General features: G+C 43.3%; 1 protein-coding gene across 1 annotated transcript; it reads left to right on the forward strand.

Moving 5' to 3' along the window:
- The first annotated feature begins 6,431 nt into the window (after positions 1 to 6,431).
- On the forward strand, positions 6,432 to 17,244 carry LOC310776626 (cornifelin homolog B-like). Its single transcript, XM_083636801.1, has 3 exons — positions 6,432 to 6,539; positions 11,700 to 11,854; positions 16,363 to 17,244. The coding sequence occupies exons 1-3, from the start codon at positions 6,437 to 6,439 to the stop codon at positions 16,486 to 16,488; spliced, it is 384 nt and encodes a 127-aa protein (XP_083492927.1). The 5' UTR covers positions 6,432 to 6,436; the 3' UTR covers positions 16,489 to 17,244.
- The last annotated feature ends 1,084 nt before the right edge of the window (positions 17,245 to 18,328 follow it).

Consider the following 18,328-nt stretch of genomic DNA (forward strand, 5'->3'; position numbering starts at 1 on the left):
GTTGAAATTTTTGAAATTGGTTCTTCACAGCCAGAGATATCAACCGAAATCCACTCTGTGTGTGTGTGTGGGGGGGGGGGTGGAGGGGAGGGGCGGGTGCGGGGACCCGAAATCCTACATTTCCCACAATGCACTGGGCTCGCGTGGCCTTCGTTTCCACGCCCACCCCTCAGGCATTTGGCTGATATCAAACTCCAGTAGGTGGCGGTAATGCACATATATGCTTGCCAACCGCCATAAAAGTAAAAGAAGAAGAAGAAGAAGAAGGCTTCGACATAAAAACATTTAGTAGAACAAGAAGAAAAAAAAAATTGCCTCCAAATTGCACCAAATTTAAACCCTAGTATATATGTCGGGAGATGTCTTCATAAAAAAAAAATCATGCATTTTAAGGCATTTTCCAAGGAGTTACGCGCATCTGATGTTGTAACTATTTCATGTAAAAATGTGTAAAAACGGGTACATTGCTCAGCGTTGATTTCGTTACTTCAACGCACCTACTACTAGATGTAAAATTTGACGAGCTTTCCAATGCCGCCAGTCCCGTGTCTGTACGTGCTTCCGTTCCCGAGATATGGTCTCTTTGCAAGGAGCTATGGAAAGCTAATATTAGCTACCGTAGGCTAGGCGGTGGAAAAAGATGGCTGCCTTTTGTTTTTCTTCAAGACCTCTGAAGGGGCGTGGAGGACCTCTAGAGGCGGGACCATTGCGGCACAGGCCCACAACACTGTAGTTCATAGGTGCTCGACTTCTGCAAGGCTGGACTTGTCGCCCCGACGCGTTTTGCGTCAGAGCGTCATGGAAATAATGTGAGAGATGGTTGATAGGTCAGGCAGTGAACAACCAATTTCAAAAATTTCAACGGATTCGAAAACCTTAGGGGCGTGAGATTTAATATATATTCATATTCCCCACGGGAAAGCCGTCCTTTAACGTAATCCAGCATCCTGGAAACACCCCCCTCCATGCTACCACCGCACAACTGCACATTACCTCACTATCTAAGCCTAGCGGTTCGGTATGACATTCCTAACTACACCACCACTGTCAATGATTCAGCCCTGTTGATGCGGACCGTCAATCATGACCAACAACAAACAATCAATCTTACCTTAGCGAGCTCCCCAGCTAGCATGTTTCCTCCTTAGCCACAGCCATTCACTTGCTCGTTCTGCTGCCTGAGACATGTTGCTAACCGCAAGCTTCAGGCTCCATCCCCGAATGCCCAACTCAGTTAGTAGGGCAATAACGGACTTTGCCACAAAACCACGGCAGCCCACCTCTACAGGCCGCACTCGAGCCCTCCAACCTCCCTGCTCTGCCTCTGCTGCCATTTCAGCATACCTAGCTTTCTTGCACTCATAAGCCTCCTCAACTCGATCTTCCCATGGGACTGTGAGTTCGATAAAATAAACTATCTTCTCTACCTCAGACCACAGTAACAAGTCCGGACGTAGCCAGGTGCTTATTAACATAGGTTCCTGTGATGTGATGAACTCAAACTGCTAAATAATTAAAAAAATATTTCTGGTTTCCAGGGACTTTAAGACCAGTTGGTGCAACCAGGTGTGCACATGACATACGTAGAGTGGGCATGATGTGTGTGTTTGTGTGAGACAAATAAAAAGCATATGTGTGTGTGTGTGTGTGTGTGTGTGTGTGTGTGTGTGTGTGTGTGTGTGTGTGTGTGTGTGTGTGTGTGTGTGTGTGTGTGTGTGTGTGTGTGTGTGTGTGTGTGTGCATAGGCGATTATAGACCTTCCAAACAGGGGTTGCACCACCCAGAAGTCAATATTAGTCCGGTAGGGGGGTCTCCAGGGGGGGCATAGAAATTTTGTAAATTTTAAAATAAAATGCATTAATCTGGGGCACTCTGAGAGCAAAATGAAGAGGCTAGTAGATATGAAGAACTATACACACATCACATTAATATCCTCTTCACTATGCTGTGGCTTTACAGTGATGAAAAAATAATTGTCTCCTTATATAGCCTATTCTATCTGCATGATAGTGTTTCCCAACCACTGAACCGTGGCCCACTGGTGGGCCTCAGAGCACCATGTAGTGGGCTCCTAAAGCAGGTGTTTGCAGTCAACTACTTGAAATTAATATGTGGCAGTCAAAATCTATTTGTGGTGCTCAAAATCTATTGTGGTGTACCTCCACAAATAGATAACTGTATAGGAGACACTGAATGCTATAGTAGGATATGACAACACATTCTCCAACAACATATCACAATATGCTGAATGACACCTACAGTAGATGCAACTGTACCCAAGCTGCAGTCAGGTGATGTCTCGATCTGTTCTCACACTACTGTCTGGAGAAATGACGGTTCAATCTAAGCAGAGGTGGAGCTTTCAAACTGCCACATTGTGACAGGCGCAGCCTGCGTGGTTGTCACTATCACCGGTGGTCCACCGCCGCTTCCCCCCTCTTCTTCGTCGTCCGAACTGAGAACAATGTTGCTGCTGCCGCCGGCTACTGCTGAGGTGACCGGCATGGTGTTATTGTTGCAGTCATGTTTCTCTGTATCAGTCCTAGTTTTCTTAGAGAAAAATCGGTCGAGAGTTTGGTTTACCCTTTTAGCCATGTTAAATATCTCTGTCTCGTCTGTCTCGGTATGTTTCCTTTGTTGACACGCTGTCGCTGACGTCTGACGCAAGCACATAGTAGCACGTAGTACCACGACCAGCACGCATCACGTGAGCTGAGTTGAGAGGTCAAGTACAGATTTATTTATATATTATTTACTTGCCCCTCCTTACCACCACTGAGGTGCCCTTGAGCAAGGCCCTTAACCCCAACCGCTCCAGTGGAGCTGCTCAGTGGCCAACAGATCAGACTGTGGTTATACTGGGCACCTTCCAGGTATGAATGTGTGTGTGAATGTGAACAGGGCACTCCTGAAAAAGAGAGCATTGCTCTCAGTGACTGTATAAATAAAAGGTAAAAAAAAAAAAAAAAAAAAAAAAAAGGCCACTAGGGGTTGCACGTGCAGCCAGTGCACCAACGTATAATCACCCGTGTGTGTGTGTGTGTGTGTGTGTGTGTGTGTGTGTGTGTGTGTGTGTGTGTGTGTGTGTGTGTGTGTGTGTGTGTGTGTTGAATGCATTTGCAATTGCCCAACTGTGATGTCACCCGATATTTGGGTCTAGATTTGGGTCTGAATCGAGACAACAAGGCAGAGTGTGAAGTGATGTCACTCAACTGGAAATAATGTCACGCAATTGCTCGACTGTGATGTCATCAGAAAAGACTGAGGGTGCTCTGACAACAACTTGACACTCAACCCCTCCAAAACAACAGAACTGATAATTGACTTTAGGAGGAAGAGAGAGGAACCTGCTCCTCTATGCATCAAAGGAGGCATGGTGGAGAGAGTCTGCAACTTCAAATTCTTGGGCACATACATCTCACAGGACCTCACATGGTCTGTAAACACCACCTCTCTTGTGAAAAAGGCACAGCAGCGGCTCTATGCTTTCTAAGGACACTGAGGAGAGCAAACCTGTCCCAGCAGCTGCTGCTGTCCTTCTACATGTGCTCTGTGCTCTGCATTCTCTCTCATGACATCCTGCTGTGGTTCTCAAGCTGGACTGTGGCTGACAAAATAGCACTACAGAGAGTTGTTACATCAGCCCAGAAAATCATCAACACACACAGCTAGCATCTCTCACTGACATATACAGAGCCTGATGCCTGCACACACAGCTAGCATCTCTCACTGACATATACAGAGCCTGATGCCTGCACACACAGCTAGCATCTCTCACTGACATATACAGAGCCTGATGCCTGCGTCGGGCCTCACACATAATACAGGACTCATCCCACCCATGGCAACCACCTGTTCACCCTGATGCCCTCTGGGAGGCGCCATAGGTCTATCAAGACCCGCACCTCCAGACTCCTCAACAGTTTCTACCCACGCGCCATTAAAGAACTGAATGCCCATTAGAACTGAAAAACTGTGAACTGAACTCATGTTCAATGTGCAATAATTGTATTCTGCTGAGACTGTCCAAACACTGATTGTGCAATATCTATTTCACTTATAGTTATTTTTGCTATTTTATTGTTTGTATGAGTTGTTGGGTCGTTTTTATCGTTTTATCGTGGGTTGTTTTATCATCTTTTATCGTTTATTTATTTTCTACACCACTGAAAGGAGTTGCACTTTAAATTTCGTTGTACAGCTCAATGACAATAAACTTTGAATAAAGGCATTTGATTTGATCAGGCAGTTGTGATGCCATCAGTGATGTCACTCGAGGAATTGTCTTCTTCTTAAAAGTGGTTAAGTGGTGTCTGTCTGTCTGCACGGCTTACTAACCTGGGTGTGATTTCCCCCCCTTCAATGTAACAAAAGGAGGAAAAATCAATCTGTGCTACTCATCACGTGCAGCCAGACTGACAGGTTAGGCAGGTTCCTCCTCCCACAAGTGATGCATATCTCTCTCTCTCTCTCTCTCTCTCTCTCTCTTTCACACACACACACACACACACACACACACACACACACACACACACACACACACACACACACACACACACACACACACACACACACACACACACACACACACACACACAGAGACGCAGGTAAGATATCTTCTTGGAAAGCTCTCAAAGAGGAACTATCAATTTAGAAATTATCTGAGATTTCAGTGTTATGAGTGGAGGAATGGTTTAGCTGGTGAAATGACCAGTTGATTGGTTTTAGGTTACTGTAGAGTTTGAAATCAATTAAAATCTGATGTTTAAGTACGAGGAGTGTTTTAGAGCTAGGCTAGATAATGATAGGCTTACTCTTTCCAGTGACAGCCATTAATAACATTGATTGTGATGGATTGGTTGATGAATGATATGATTGTCTAAGTAACATTTATTGTTATTTTATCAGGGACAAACATCATATTCTTAACATATACCATTTTAGGTTGTTCAAATGAGACAGTATTCAACACATACTGTAGGACCAGGTCATATTATGTATATCAATGTTATTAATGCTGTTGTACTGTAAAAACAATGATTTTCATGATCTTCCGTGGGTTGAGGAAATCTTACCATCTTTAGGCTCATAAGAGCCTTTCAAACCTGATTGGATAAACTCAAAAAGCTAAAACCAAGGCAGCTTTGTCTTAGCTGCTTAACATTTGGGAAAGACAAGGTTTTCACCTGACAGTGATGAAACATTTTATCTCAACTGATCAAATAAAATTTTAACTGCCTCTCACCAAGAGAAAAGATTTGTTAATTTAAACTCTAGCAAATCGATTCAATGTCATCACCTAACTTTACTGTAACCTATGTCTTAAAGGCTAGATTGTGTGTGTGTGTGTGTGTGTGTGTGTGTGTGTGTGTGTGTGTGTGTGTGTGTGTGTGTGTGTGTGTGCCACGACCCAAAAGACATAGGTAACATATTAACTAGATATCAATTTAACATGTTAACTTTCTTGTTTCATGGTTTAAACCCATCTCCCTCAGGCTTCTCTCCTGTCTCTCTCCTCCTCTCTGTCCCTCTGAGTTGTCCTGCTTTTCTATCTAAAGCTGCGTTCACACCGACCTATTAAAGTTTTTCGCTGGCATCGAGTTTACATACAAAGTCAATGCAAACGAGCGATTGAGCGTATATTCGCCCGGGGAAAAAATCGCTGGGCGTCCGAGCGACAGAGACAGAGCGATAGGGCGAAAATTCGCTTGTCGTCCGACGGTGGAGCCACACTAGGGCGTCATTTGACGCATGCTGACGCTGCTGCCCATTCACTTTGTATTGAACACGCTGCTCATCGCCTTGCGAAGCATGCTGGGATACCAGACGATGCGGAGCAGGCTTGTGAAGCGACAGTGGGCGACACAGGGGGCGGGGTGGAGTTTGACAAAGTACAAAGCTAGCCAATTTGAGCTCGTCCTAGGTCCTACCCTACCCTTCCTGTCCTCTTCCGCTTCCTCTCTACCACCAATTTTCAGAAATGAAAGGACAGGACTCAGCTATAGGATAATTGACATACTTAGCCACATCCAGAGTTTCAATCAATCAATTGCCCATGGAGGTACTTATATTTTCTCCAACAGCATGTTAGTTATGTTAGGAAATAAATCCATCTTTGCGCTCTCTGTAACTGTGTTACGCTTTGTGAATGATGTTCAATGTAAAGGGACTGGTGTTTGTTTTGTTGATTAGAGCAGCTGTGAAACATTTTAGACAACAGCACTCCCTCTCGTGTGATATTGCTTGAAGCGTTTTGTTGATTAGAGCAGCTGTGAAGCGGAGTGATCTACACACAGTGACGCGCCATTGCGTTATCGTGAAGTATCAGCACTGGTAGGATCCCTCTTGTCCAATCAAATTGCTCGGCCGGAACTAACTGTTGTATAACATGTGAATGTCTAACTGCTGCTTCCTGCTTCCTGCCTCAGGCATCAGAATGACTTCCCTGGTGTTCAATCAGCCACGGCACCTGGTGGTTTCCAGTGAGACGGGTGATTGGTCATCTGGAGTCTGTGACTGCTGTGATGACATGGCTGACTGTAAGCTAGGCCCCGGTGACTTAATCTGGTGCACTCTGAGAGCAAAATGAAGAGGCTAGTACAGGGATACTCAACTTGCTTTGCCCGGGGGCCACCTTCGTGAAATGATAGAAGGCCAGGGGCCAGTTAATAAACAAACAATATACATTTTTCTGCAGCGGATTGTAGGTTTTTGGGGTGTCAGCCGGAGTTTAGTCTGACAATGTTGTGAACACTGGATAGTTCGTTAGGTTAAATTAGTTAGGTTAAGTACATACATAAGTGCCTGGGCAAGCAGACGGCGGTATTTGACAATTTAGCAGCTAAATCATAGATTATTGAAAGATATTCCATATTCCAGACTAAAATGCTATAACAGAAGTGGAGTATTGGTCAGAATGACATGAACATTTGCACACTTATTCAGCGGGATCTTGCATGTTAGGTGCACTGTAATTTTTTTTTTTTTTGCAATTCCATCGCGGGCCACACATGCGGGCCGCATGTGGCCCGCGGGCCGCCAGTTGAGTATCACTGGGCTAGTAGATCTATGAAGAACTACACATATCACATTCATATCCTCTTCACTATGCTGTGGCTTTATAATGATGACAAATATGAGTGAGTTGAGTTGAGAGGTCAAGTACAGATTTATTTTATTCAGAAACAATGAATCGAGAAATTGCATTGAATAATGTTGAATACAATGAAATATAAATATCTACAACACATTTTATATATATATATATATATATATATATATATATATATATATATATATATATATATATATATATATATTAAATGTCTACATGAATTGTAAATGTAAACGATTTAAAGGAACACTCTGCCCATTTTCAACCAGCTTTGTATCATTAGTTATTGTATCAGTAGTATATCAGAAAACTGTTAACAGTTTTGAAGTCTGTCATTTAATTTGACAGTTATTGAGTGTTAAAGTGTGGACCAGTGACATCACTGGTCCACACTAACTCAAATTAATAACTCATTAACTCAAATCAACTCTCAATAACTGTCAGACTAGATGAATGATGAATAGTTTGACAGTTATTGAGAGTTGATTTGAGTTAATGAGTTATTAATTTGAGTTAGTGTGGACCAGTGATGTCACTGGTCCACACTTTAACACTCAATAACTGTCAAATTAAATGACAGACTTCAAAACAGTTTACAGTTTTCTGATATACTACTGATGTTCTAATGATACAAAGCTGGTTGAAAATGGGCGGAGTGTTCCTTTAAACAAAATCTAATCTAATCTAATATATACATATATGTATATATATGTTTTTATATATATATTTTATATATATACTGTATATATATATATATATATATAAATGAAATTTCTACATGAATTGTAAATGAAATTGTAAATGTAAATGATTTAAACAAAATCTAATCTAATATATACATATATATATATATATATATATATATATATATATATATACTGTATATATATATTAGATTTTGATTTTGTTTAAATCGTTTACATTTACAATTACATTTACAATTCATGTAGAAATTTCATTTTTCCCCCCATCTGGCCACAAGGGGGTGTACATGCATCCAGTGCACCAACTCGTCCATAGTTAAGCCACCCCAGACGTTGAAGTTAACATTAAATGTTTCCATTTTGTTTTCTCAGACGCTCGTTATATCACGGCTGTGAGCCAATCAGATTGCTTGATTTGAGAGAGCCTTTTTATAAACTCAGATTGTATCACACATTACAGTCAGTAATCACCGCAATTATATTTTGCTGCCAACCTTCTCAACTCCGTTTCAATCAGGACAGACTAGCCTGAAACACTCCCGACACTCCTGTTCTGTTGTCCCTGTCCCATATGGCTGTTCAGACAGCACAGACTTAGCCTAGTTATCTTAACCCAGGGCTAACAGTTGGCCCACAGTTAGCTTACCCTGTTTTCACATAGACACTTAAGCCATGGCTAAGAGCTTAACCCATTTTCACACAGACATTTAACCCATGTTTAATAAGGGCTGATTCATGGTAAGGCGCTCAACACTTTTGATCAGTGTCGCTTGACAGAAATGACATTTTCAACAAAAGAAAGTGTTAAGACACTTTTCTTTCATGTCGCGCAGGAGAATTTTGTTATGTCAATGACTACCACATACCAGGAGAATTTTGTTATGTCGATGACTACCACATACCAGGAGAATGTTGTTATGTCGATGACTACCACATACCAGGAGAATTTTGTTATGTCGATGACTACCACATACCAGGAGAATTTTGTTATGTCGATGACTACCACATACCAGGAGAATGTTGTTATGTCGATGACTACCACATACCAGGAGAATTTTGTTATGTCGATGACTACCACATACCAGGAGAATTTTGTTATGTCGATGACTACCACATACCAGGAGAATGTTGTTATGTCGATGACTACCACATACCAGGAGAATTTTGTTATGTCGATGACTACCACATACCAGGAGAATGTTGTTATGTCGATGACTACCACATACCAGGAGAATTTTGTTATGTCGATGACTACCACATACCAGGAGAATTTTGTTATGGCGATGACTACCACATACCAGGATAATTTTGTTATGTCGATGACTACCACATACCAGGAGAATTTTGTTATGGCGATGACTACCACATACCAGGAGAATTTTGTTATGTCGATGACTACCACATACCAGGAGAATTTTGTTATGTCGATGACTACCACATACCAGGATAATTTTGTTATGGCGATGACTACCACATACCAGGAGAATGTTGTTATGTCGATGACTACCACATACCAGGATAATGTTGTTATGGCGATGACTACCACATACCAGGAGAATTTTGTTATGGCGATGACTACCAAATACCAGGAGAATTTTGTTATGGCGATGACTATGTCAATGAGACCATCACATTTTGTTGCAGGTAGCCATAGTGATATATATGAGATTTCAGCAGCTACCTCCCTGGCTTCGAAAACATTACATTACGTCATTTGGCAGACGCTTTTATCCAAAGCGACTTACAATAACACATTTTTTGTCAGCAATAGAGCAATCAACTATGGAGCACAGTCTATGACAACTACAACTTCTGAAGGAACAGTGGTACAAGTTTAGGTTAGTGGTACAAGTTTAGGTTAGTTTTTCTTTTTTTTTAGAAAGAGAGAGAAAGAAGTTAGATCAAGAAGGGCCCAGATGGAACCTGAAAAGGTGTGTCTTTAGTCTTTTCCGAAAGATCGGCAGTGATTCAGCTGTCCTGACCGAAGGTGGAAGCTCGTTCCACCATTGGGGTGCCAGGGACGAGAAGAGTCGAGATCGGGATGAGCGACTTTTGAGCCCCCGTAGCGAAGGAGGGGCGAGGCGACCTGCACTGGTGGAGGAGCGAAGGGAGCGCTGAGAGGTTTGGAACCTGACCATAGATTGCAGGTACAGGGGAGCTGACTGGTGTACTGCCCTGTAGGCCAGTACCAGTGTCTTGAATTTGATGCGGGCCGAGATGGGAAGCCAGTGGAGGTCCTGGAAGAGGGGAGTGACATGAGATGAGAGAATTTGGGTTGGTTGAATACCAGATGAGCTGCAGCGTTCTGAATGAGGTGAAGCGGTCGGATGTCGGTGGCAGGTAGGCCGGCCAGGAGCACGTTGCAGTAGTCCAGGCGGGAGATGATAAGTGACTGGACCAGGAGTTGAGTCGCTTCTCTTGTGAGAAAGGGACGGATTTTGCAGATGTTGTAGAGAGAGAACCTACAGGAGCGTGCTGTCGCAGCTATGTTGGCTGAGCAAGACAGCTGGTTGTCAAGGATCACCCCAAGTTTCTTAGCTGTTTGGGAGGGAAGTACAGTGGTGTTGTCAATGGAGATGGAGAGATCTGCGAGAGGGCAGTCTTTCCCTGGGAGGAAGAGTAGCTCTGTCTTACCAAGGTTGAGCTTGAGGTGGTGGGCAGACACCCAGTCGCCAATGTCTTTGCCAGTGTCGCCAATGTCTTTGAAAACCAGCAGGGCTCGATGTAGGCGGAGTGGCGGAGTGGAGGAGTGGAGCGATTCTCAGAAAAGAGTCATGGTTTGTCAAAACCGAGGCGGGGAGATGCAGATAGAGGGTCGGTGGTTAGTTTTTTGCCTTTAGGACTCAGGCAAGTGAGAGTGACAGTGACTTGGACTCAGAAGAAGGTGAAAATGAAGGAAACGAACAGCCGGGACACCGGCTTCCAGAGTGGAGTAGAGGGGAGAGTGGCTGTAGCCGGGAGGAGGGGGTCGTTGCCATGGAGATGACTGAAACCTTTGGCCGAAGCATAAATTACCAACCTCGCTCGTCTCTTTATTTTCTGTGGAGTGACACATATCCAATGTGTTGAGTGCCCTACCATTCAAAAAAATCAGATCATATAATTTCAAATAAAAACATTTGAGCTCAGGAATGCCACACTTTGTTGCTTAGTGAAGGCGAATTTATTTGATTGGACAAGGCACAAGTGACACAATGTCTTCTTTTCACATAGCCGCGACACGCAACTCTAAATGGATTCTCCTTTAGAGTTGCGCATGGCTTGCCCTTCTCCGTGGAAGTCAGACCCAAAACAAGCTTGTACGGGCTTCAAACATGCACGAATCACAAAGACAAAAGTACTCACGCGTAGCCACGGGTGTCTTCCCTCATAACGGGCCTGGCAACGGTGTTTGTTAACTTTCAGTTACGAGTACGATGCTTATTTGTGTAGCCAGAAACGGTATCTTTCCCTTTTCAGAGACTCTTCTTCCGGGGGCGTGGCTGCGTTTCAACTGCACAGCAGCGCCACGCCCCCGGAAGAAGAGTCTCTGAAAAGGGAAAGATACCGTTTCTGGCTACACAAATAAGCATCGGGCAAGCCGTGCGCAACTCTAAAGGAGAATCCCTTTAGAGTTGCGTGTCGCGGCTACTTTTCACACAACCAACAGATAACCCTGGTTTTCAATGGTTTTCTGGGAATAAGCCTGAACCCTCCAGAGCAGGGCCAGCTGCCCTGGACTAAAGTCAGGGTTATCCCACTTTGCACTTTTTAAATGTTTCTTAGACCAGGGCCAAGCACTGTGTAAAAGCTCTTATACTGTGCTCTTATACTGTCTCTCCTCACCAGCATCTGTATCATTGTATTGATTTGACATGTCTGCATGTGTTTCTGTGTGGAAGGCTGCTTGGCATTCTGGTGCTGTCCCTGCTTCGCTTGTAAGACCACCAAGGCGTACGGTCAGTGTCTCTGTCTCCCCCTTCTGGACCTCTTTGGCTGCATCCCGCCCATCACCATGACGATGAGGGTCTCCATGCGCCAACGCTACGGCATCCAAGTAAGGCCACAAGACTGCATTTCTACTGCAGAACTTTGAGCTATTCAGATAAAGTGAGAATGTCCCTGTCTGTGCAACACGTATTAAAGGTTTCATCGCTTGTCTGTACATTAAACAGACTTGTTCCAATTTGACCTTATACTGAGAGGCAGATATACATTATCTTGTGAATTATGCAGTCCTACTGAAAACATCCTCTTCGCATTTGGAGTCTCTCTCTGTTAGTCTGTCATAGAAGGCAAAGATTTGAATAAAACAAAAGTTCATAGAGATTAGCGAGGCCCTCTTTAGGCTTCGCTAATGGACATATCCTCACACGACCGACTGATGGACGTTTCGGCATAAGCCTTCCTCAGCATTGTGACACAATGCTGAGGAAGGCTTACGCCGAAACGTCCATTGTCACTGCTGCTGCTTGAAGGTATTAAAACAACCCAAAAGGATTTATTTTGAGTGCTGGTTTTTTGTCCCTCTGTTTATGTTATAATATCACATATTTATTTCAACAGGGGTAAATATGTCATATTTCTAGAATCACTGCCGATCTTTCAGAAAAGACTAAAGACACACCTTTTCAGGCTCCATCTGGGCCCTTCTTGAACTAACATCTTTCTCTCTCTCTCTCTCTCTCTCTATTAAAAAAACAACTACTGACTAAACTTTACCACTATTCCTTCAGAAGTTGTAGCTGTCATAGACTGTGTTGCATAGTTGATTTCTCTATTGCTGACAAAAATGTGTTATTCTAAGTCGCTTTGGATAAAAGCGTCTGCCAAATGACGTAATGTAATGTAATGTAATGCATAAACCATCGTGGTGGATGGGGCTCTGGCATTCTGAATTGTGCGCACGTTTGGGGACAGACCCAGTCTCATCAAGCGCTCTCGTTCAGCGGCCAGCCCCACAGGCGCTGTGATATCAGCGGAGGCTGGAGGATTGCACCATCCAGCTGTATCAGTGCATCCTCGTTCCAGGGAAGACGCCACGATTTCCCCTCCAACAGTTGTACCAATGTCGGGAACCATGACGCGCCCGTGCGCTCTGGTGCCACCAACATTATGGACAGCCCTTCCTCCTGAATCTGTGACAGGAGGTGAGGGATCAGAGGAATGGAGGGGAAAGCGAATAGGAGGGTTCTGGGCCAAAGCTAATGGGAGAAGCCGTCCACCCCCAGAGGGGGTTGTCCCGCTGGTTTAGAGAGAACCAAAGTGGGAAAAAGGTCCACCTTTGCCTCGCCGAACCGGCTCCATAATTCTTGCACTAGAGCAGGTTTTAACACCCACTCGCCTTGAGGAGGGCCGTGACATTAGATCTGCGGCCCGGTTTTCCACCCCTGGGATGAAAAGAGCCCTGAGGGACAACAGGTTCCCCTGTGACCAAGTCAGCAGGTCTCTACTATCTCCAGGAGTTTGGCGGAGCGCGTCCCCCCTGGCGGTTGATAAACGCCCCTGCAGTCATGTTGTCTGTTCTGATCAGAACATGGCGACCTGTCAGCTGGGGACTGTGGGGAGCGAACACTGTCAAAAGCTCTAGACAATTTATGTGTAGTGTGTAGGGAGGGGGGGTTTGAAGTCGAGCCGACCAATGGTTCTCAAGATACGCGATGGACAGAGAGACAGAGAGAGAGACAGAGAGACAGATGCTAGTCCAATTATAGTTAGGACAGATGCATCATAGTGAGCGCTGTCACTGATTGTCCAGGAATTACTTGGTGGAGCAGGGAGAGCAAGGAATCTGTCCTCTCTGAGGACAATCTTGCTTTTATCACCCTGGAGTCGAAATGTATCCCCAGATACATTTCAGATACATATACTGTTTGACTCGGGAAAGGGGAGCTTTATAGCAAAGCCCAGTGACTGGAGGTGTTGTGCCGCTATCACAGTGTGAATGGTGGCATCACAGGATCAGATCTTCCAAGTAGCACAGGATTCTCATACCGTCCCTCTGTAGAGGGGCCAGGGTGTCCAGAGGGGCCTCCAGGCACTTGGTGAAAGTGCAGGGGGCCAGAGCATAACCGAATAGGAGCCGGTTGTACTGGTAGGAGACCTCCTTGAAGGAGAAGCACAGGAATTTTCTGGCAGATTGGTATGTGGATAAAAGCGTCGGACAGATCTATTGTCGTGAACCAGTCGTCCTGCCTCACACATGTCATGAGATGCTTCATCGTTAACATGTGAAAAGGTTGTTTCAATATGTATTGATTGAGACAGGTCCAGTATTGGGCGCATGCCCCCGATTTCTTGGCTGTAAGGAAGTACCGGGAATAAAATCCGCTTTGTACTTCCTCTGGGGGAACTTTAGAAATAGCCTTTTTCTCTAGGAGATCTCTCAATTCTAGAGCCAAATTATCCTCTCTCTGATTATCTCTAGAATTCAAAGTTTGCCCTTAGAAATCTGTTCCCAAGCTAAGCTTCTGACAGAGGACGAGCTTTGTAAGGTTCTGAAATGTGTATCTGATTCAGCAGCCAGGTGTACGCCGATCCGAAAGGGAGAGAAAGCATCACCCCTTGTCATGAGATAGCTTTGTATTGTTGACGGCTTCGCTGTGTAGTGAGTGAATGGTAATGCTACTAAGTTGTTCCTGTAGGGACAGCTTCCTCTTGAGTCCCTGTTTTCCACTCAAAGTGACTCCATGGGGAGAGACACAGGAAAAGGTTAACAAGTTCACATTAAATCACAGTCAAATCAGTGCACCATGGGATTCGTTTTTTATTTCTTTCTTTCTTTTTCCCCCCTCTTTTTTTAACTCAATATAAGGAAATGTAAATAACGAACAAATAAAAGTATGTTAGTAACCTATCAAAAGTAATAAAATGTGTATAAAAGAGCTATAACAGTATAGTACAATGCTGTAAGATTGCCCCACTATTAAAAGTAGACCTATAAAACAATTTAAAAAAAAATAACAGCAAGTAACCTTTAAAATAATGGTGGCTGTGACAGATTGCTGTTTCAGTAATTAAGTAATACAGACAGGGGAGTGCTGCAGATGTATCTGGGTGGGCTGTTTTTTCCCTCTTCTATGGCCGGTTGAAGTGATGGGTTGGTTTATGCTCTTTGGAGATATTTTTTCCCAAAAACGGTGAATCTGTCTTGCAGTGTCATCAGGCCAGAGAGTTAGTGAATGTAGTTATTACTAGTGTATTTGGGAAGTCTGTGGCACATTTTGATGGCGAGGTTCTGTACAAGCTGGAGTTTGTTGAGTTGTGATCTCCCTACATTACACCATGCAGGCACTGCGTATTCAAATAGTGGTCTGATGTAGGACTGGTACACCCTCTTAGCAGTTTCAGGGTTTGCTCCTCCTTGCTTTCTGCAGAGCACTTTTAGATGGTTGAGTCTCCGCCTCGTCTCTTTCTCTATTGCAGCTATGTGTGCCATCCATTGCATGTTTTGTTGGAATGTCACACCTAGAAACTTTGCTGTGGGGGTGGCCTGAAGAGCTTCTCCGTACAGTTTGAGATCCATCTGCTTGACTTTGCGTGGCTGCTTTGAAAAAATCACAGTCTCTTCTCAGGAGAAGTCGATGTGAGGGGAAAGAAATGTTTAATTAATTGAGACTACATTAACATATTTTTCCTGTAGGATGTGAAGGAGCTCTTCTTTGTTTGATCTAATTCCAATTATGTTGATATGTAGGATGTTGAATTGGTCCATATTGTTATTTGGTGTAGACTATTTACTGTATATGGTATGTTTCTCAAAGCATCTGCGGATGGCTTCATATTGCTTTTCATCCTGGCACAGAGTTTTGAGGTCGTTTTGGAGAGTGTGACATTGCACCAGGGGTAATGATGACAGCACTATCATACAGATTGTAGACAAGCACCAAGTAGGAACAACACAGGCAGTAATAATATTTTCAGATGGTAAACAAAATCCTTAGAGTACAATTGTATTGTATGTGATTTTTATTTTTATTTTTATAACCCATATGATGCGAGAAGCAGCCGGCCGGCCCCTCGGTAATTTCACATTATCTAATCTGGCCCCTATTCAAAAAAGTTTGGACACCCATGGATTAGCTAGATTCTTTGTCTGCTAAGATTCTTTGTTTGGTATGTAGTTCAGGTTAAGATGATAGGGTAGTAGACTTTTGCACGGTCTCCCTCTTCTCTTTTTTCTCCCTCTCTTCTCTGACTCCCCCTCTCTGTTCTCCCTCTCATGTATTCTATTCTCTCTTCACTCTCTTCTCCCTTGGCATTCTCCCTCTTCACTCTCTTCTCTCTTCCCTCTCCTCTGTCCTCCCTCTTCTGTCTTCTTGTCTCTCTCTCTCCTAGAGCTCCCTTTTACATTCTCCCTCTCCTCTCTCTTCTCCTCTCTCTCCTTTTCCCTCTCTTCTCTTGCAATGCTTGTTTTTCATATGCTTTATATAAGTTGTTCAATTCTCTTTATTGATTCTGTTTAGCTAGCTACTAGACTAGACATTCTCTGTAAAGTCGTGTGAGACATGCCTGTGAATTAGGGCTGTACAATAAACTTGACCTGACTTGGCTGTTTGTCTCCAGGGCAACATGTGTCAGGACTGTGTGTATGCCACCTGCTGTTCGCCCTGCGTCTGGTGCCAGATGTCCAGAGAGATGGAGAGCAGGAAGTTCCCTGCTGTGCTGGGAGACATCGTCCAAAGGAGATGAGCTATCCCGGGCTGGACCACATCAGTCTTACACCCTAACCTTAGCCTGGCCTGGATCAAGACAAGACCAGCTAAGGAACATAAATAACACAAAGATCTACATGATGTGCTGAAAACTGATTCTCAACACTTTTCATATCAACAACCCCTTATTTAGTCCACATTAGAGCCACAGACCCCATTTGATGAGATGTTGTCCCTCTGACCAAAATCTGAGAATATTTTTTATTGTTAGATATGATTTCGTCCTTCCTCCAGAATCACTTCCAGCACCTTTAATAATGGAGAAGTTTTGCTGCACAGTAAAATTTGCAGTGTTAAATCAACACTTAAAGAGTTATTTTTAACACTGGCTCGGATAACATATGGTCCCACACCACAGGGTGTTAAAGTTACTCTTGACATAGTGTTGATATTTCAGAGTTAATTCAACTCTAGAAAGAGTCCAAATTTAACACTGCATCACCCTGCACAACACTGAACAGTGTTAATAAAATATTACACTATGAGGTAATTAACACCCATAGTGTTACTTTTAGTTCACTCCGAGAGTTAATCTTAATTTAACTCTCCATCAATGTTAGAAGTGGTTAACACTGAGTGTTAATTTAAAGCTTACTCTCACCAGTGTGAATACAAATTAACTCTTATTGTATTTACTCCTTGTGGGAGTTATTCCAAGTGTTGATTTTTAATTAACTCCTGTCAGTGTATATCTAAATCTACTACTATACTTTAAAATTTGCATGTAATGTGAAAAAACAAACAAACACAATTCATTATGTCAATGTCTTCATTTATTGAAAAGCAAAAGTAGAAGATACCAACTTATCATCTGTCTGAATCAAATAACAAAGGCATATTGCGCAATAAGCACCAAGACTGTATGGCATTCATTTCCAAATCATTACTTCCATCCAACAACTTTACTCTTGGTGGACGGTTTGGCTGCTGGTTGTAAACAGTCAAAAGCATGTATTCTACCAGCCAGTTGTTCAGCATTTAGGAAGTTGCCCTGAATGTACTGCAGAAAAAGTTTCAGCTCAAACGGAGGGACCCCCTCTAAAACAGCATGCATTATGTCTACAGAAAAACTGTTGGCTATGTGGAATTACTAAAGTGAATTTAACAGACAAGTGTGTTTCACACAATATACATAGTGTAGGATCTGTTTGCATAGTTTGACAGTGCTGTGTGTGCATATCGATAGTTCTTAGTACAACTTCCGGATCATCTTCAAACAATGCTTCTCAAGGAGACAGAAACGACAGCAACATCGAGCCCCAAATGACTCCACAAAGCCAAACAGACCATGCAAACCTATATTTTCCACAGTGACCTGAATAATAGTAGCACAAATCATGTGTTTAAACATGGGAATTTGAAGTCCCGCTCTTGAGCGAGTACTTTCAAATCATTAACAAGTGGCCTTAAGTATCAAATTAAACCATAACACTCTATGTCCTGTGCATGGAATAGAGCACACAAATGAATATTCGTCTTTGACAACAGTCCAGATGTTATGGCTGTCTCATCTACATTAGCAGTCACCACCTCTCCTAGATCATCTAGGTCTACACTGCTTAAATTAACATCAGTGTCAATCTGTTTGGTGTTTAAATGTTTCCTAAAACCAGAAAAAGTACCAAACAGTCACACGGCCGCATCCAGTCTGAACACATTGAAGGCAAAGATTTCTTCCATCCAAATAACCATGAACTAACCGGAAATGCCTAACAAGCGCATTTGAACTAGTTAACTCAGCATGACAAACAGAACACTTCATTCCTAAGCAGCCTTGCCCGGACTTCAGCAACACGGGAACTCTGCTTGACTTCGCA

The sequence above is a fragment of the Poromitra crassiceps genome, assembly GCF_964638095.1.
Source record: "Poromitra crassiceps genome assembly, chromosome: 1".
Taxonomy (NCBI): Eukaryota; Metazoa; Chordata; class Actinopteri; order Beryciformes; family Melamphaidae; genus Poromitra; species Poromitra crassiceps.

Coding starts and splice junctions, on each gene's coding strand:
- LOC310776626 (XM_083636801.1), top strand. CDS start 6,437: ATGACTTCCCTGGTGTTCAATCAGCCACGGCACCTGGTGGTTTCCAGT. Junction 6,540..11,699: donor CTGTGATGACATGGCTGACT/GTAAGCTAGGCC, acceptor TCTGTGTGGAAG/GCTGCTTGGCATTCTGGTGC. Junction 11,855..16,362: donor GCCAACGCTACGGCATCCAA/GTAAGGCCACAA, acceptor GTTTGTCTCCAG/GGCAACATGTGTCAGGACTG.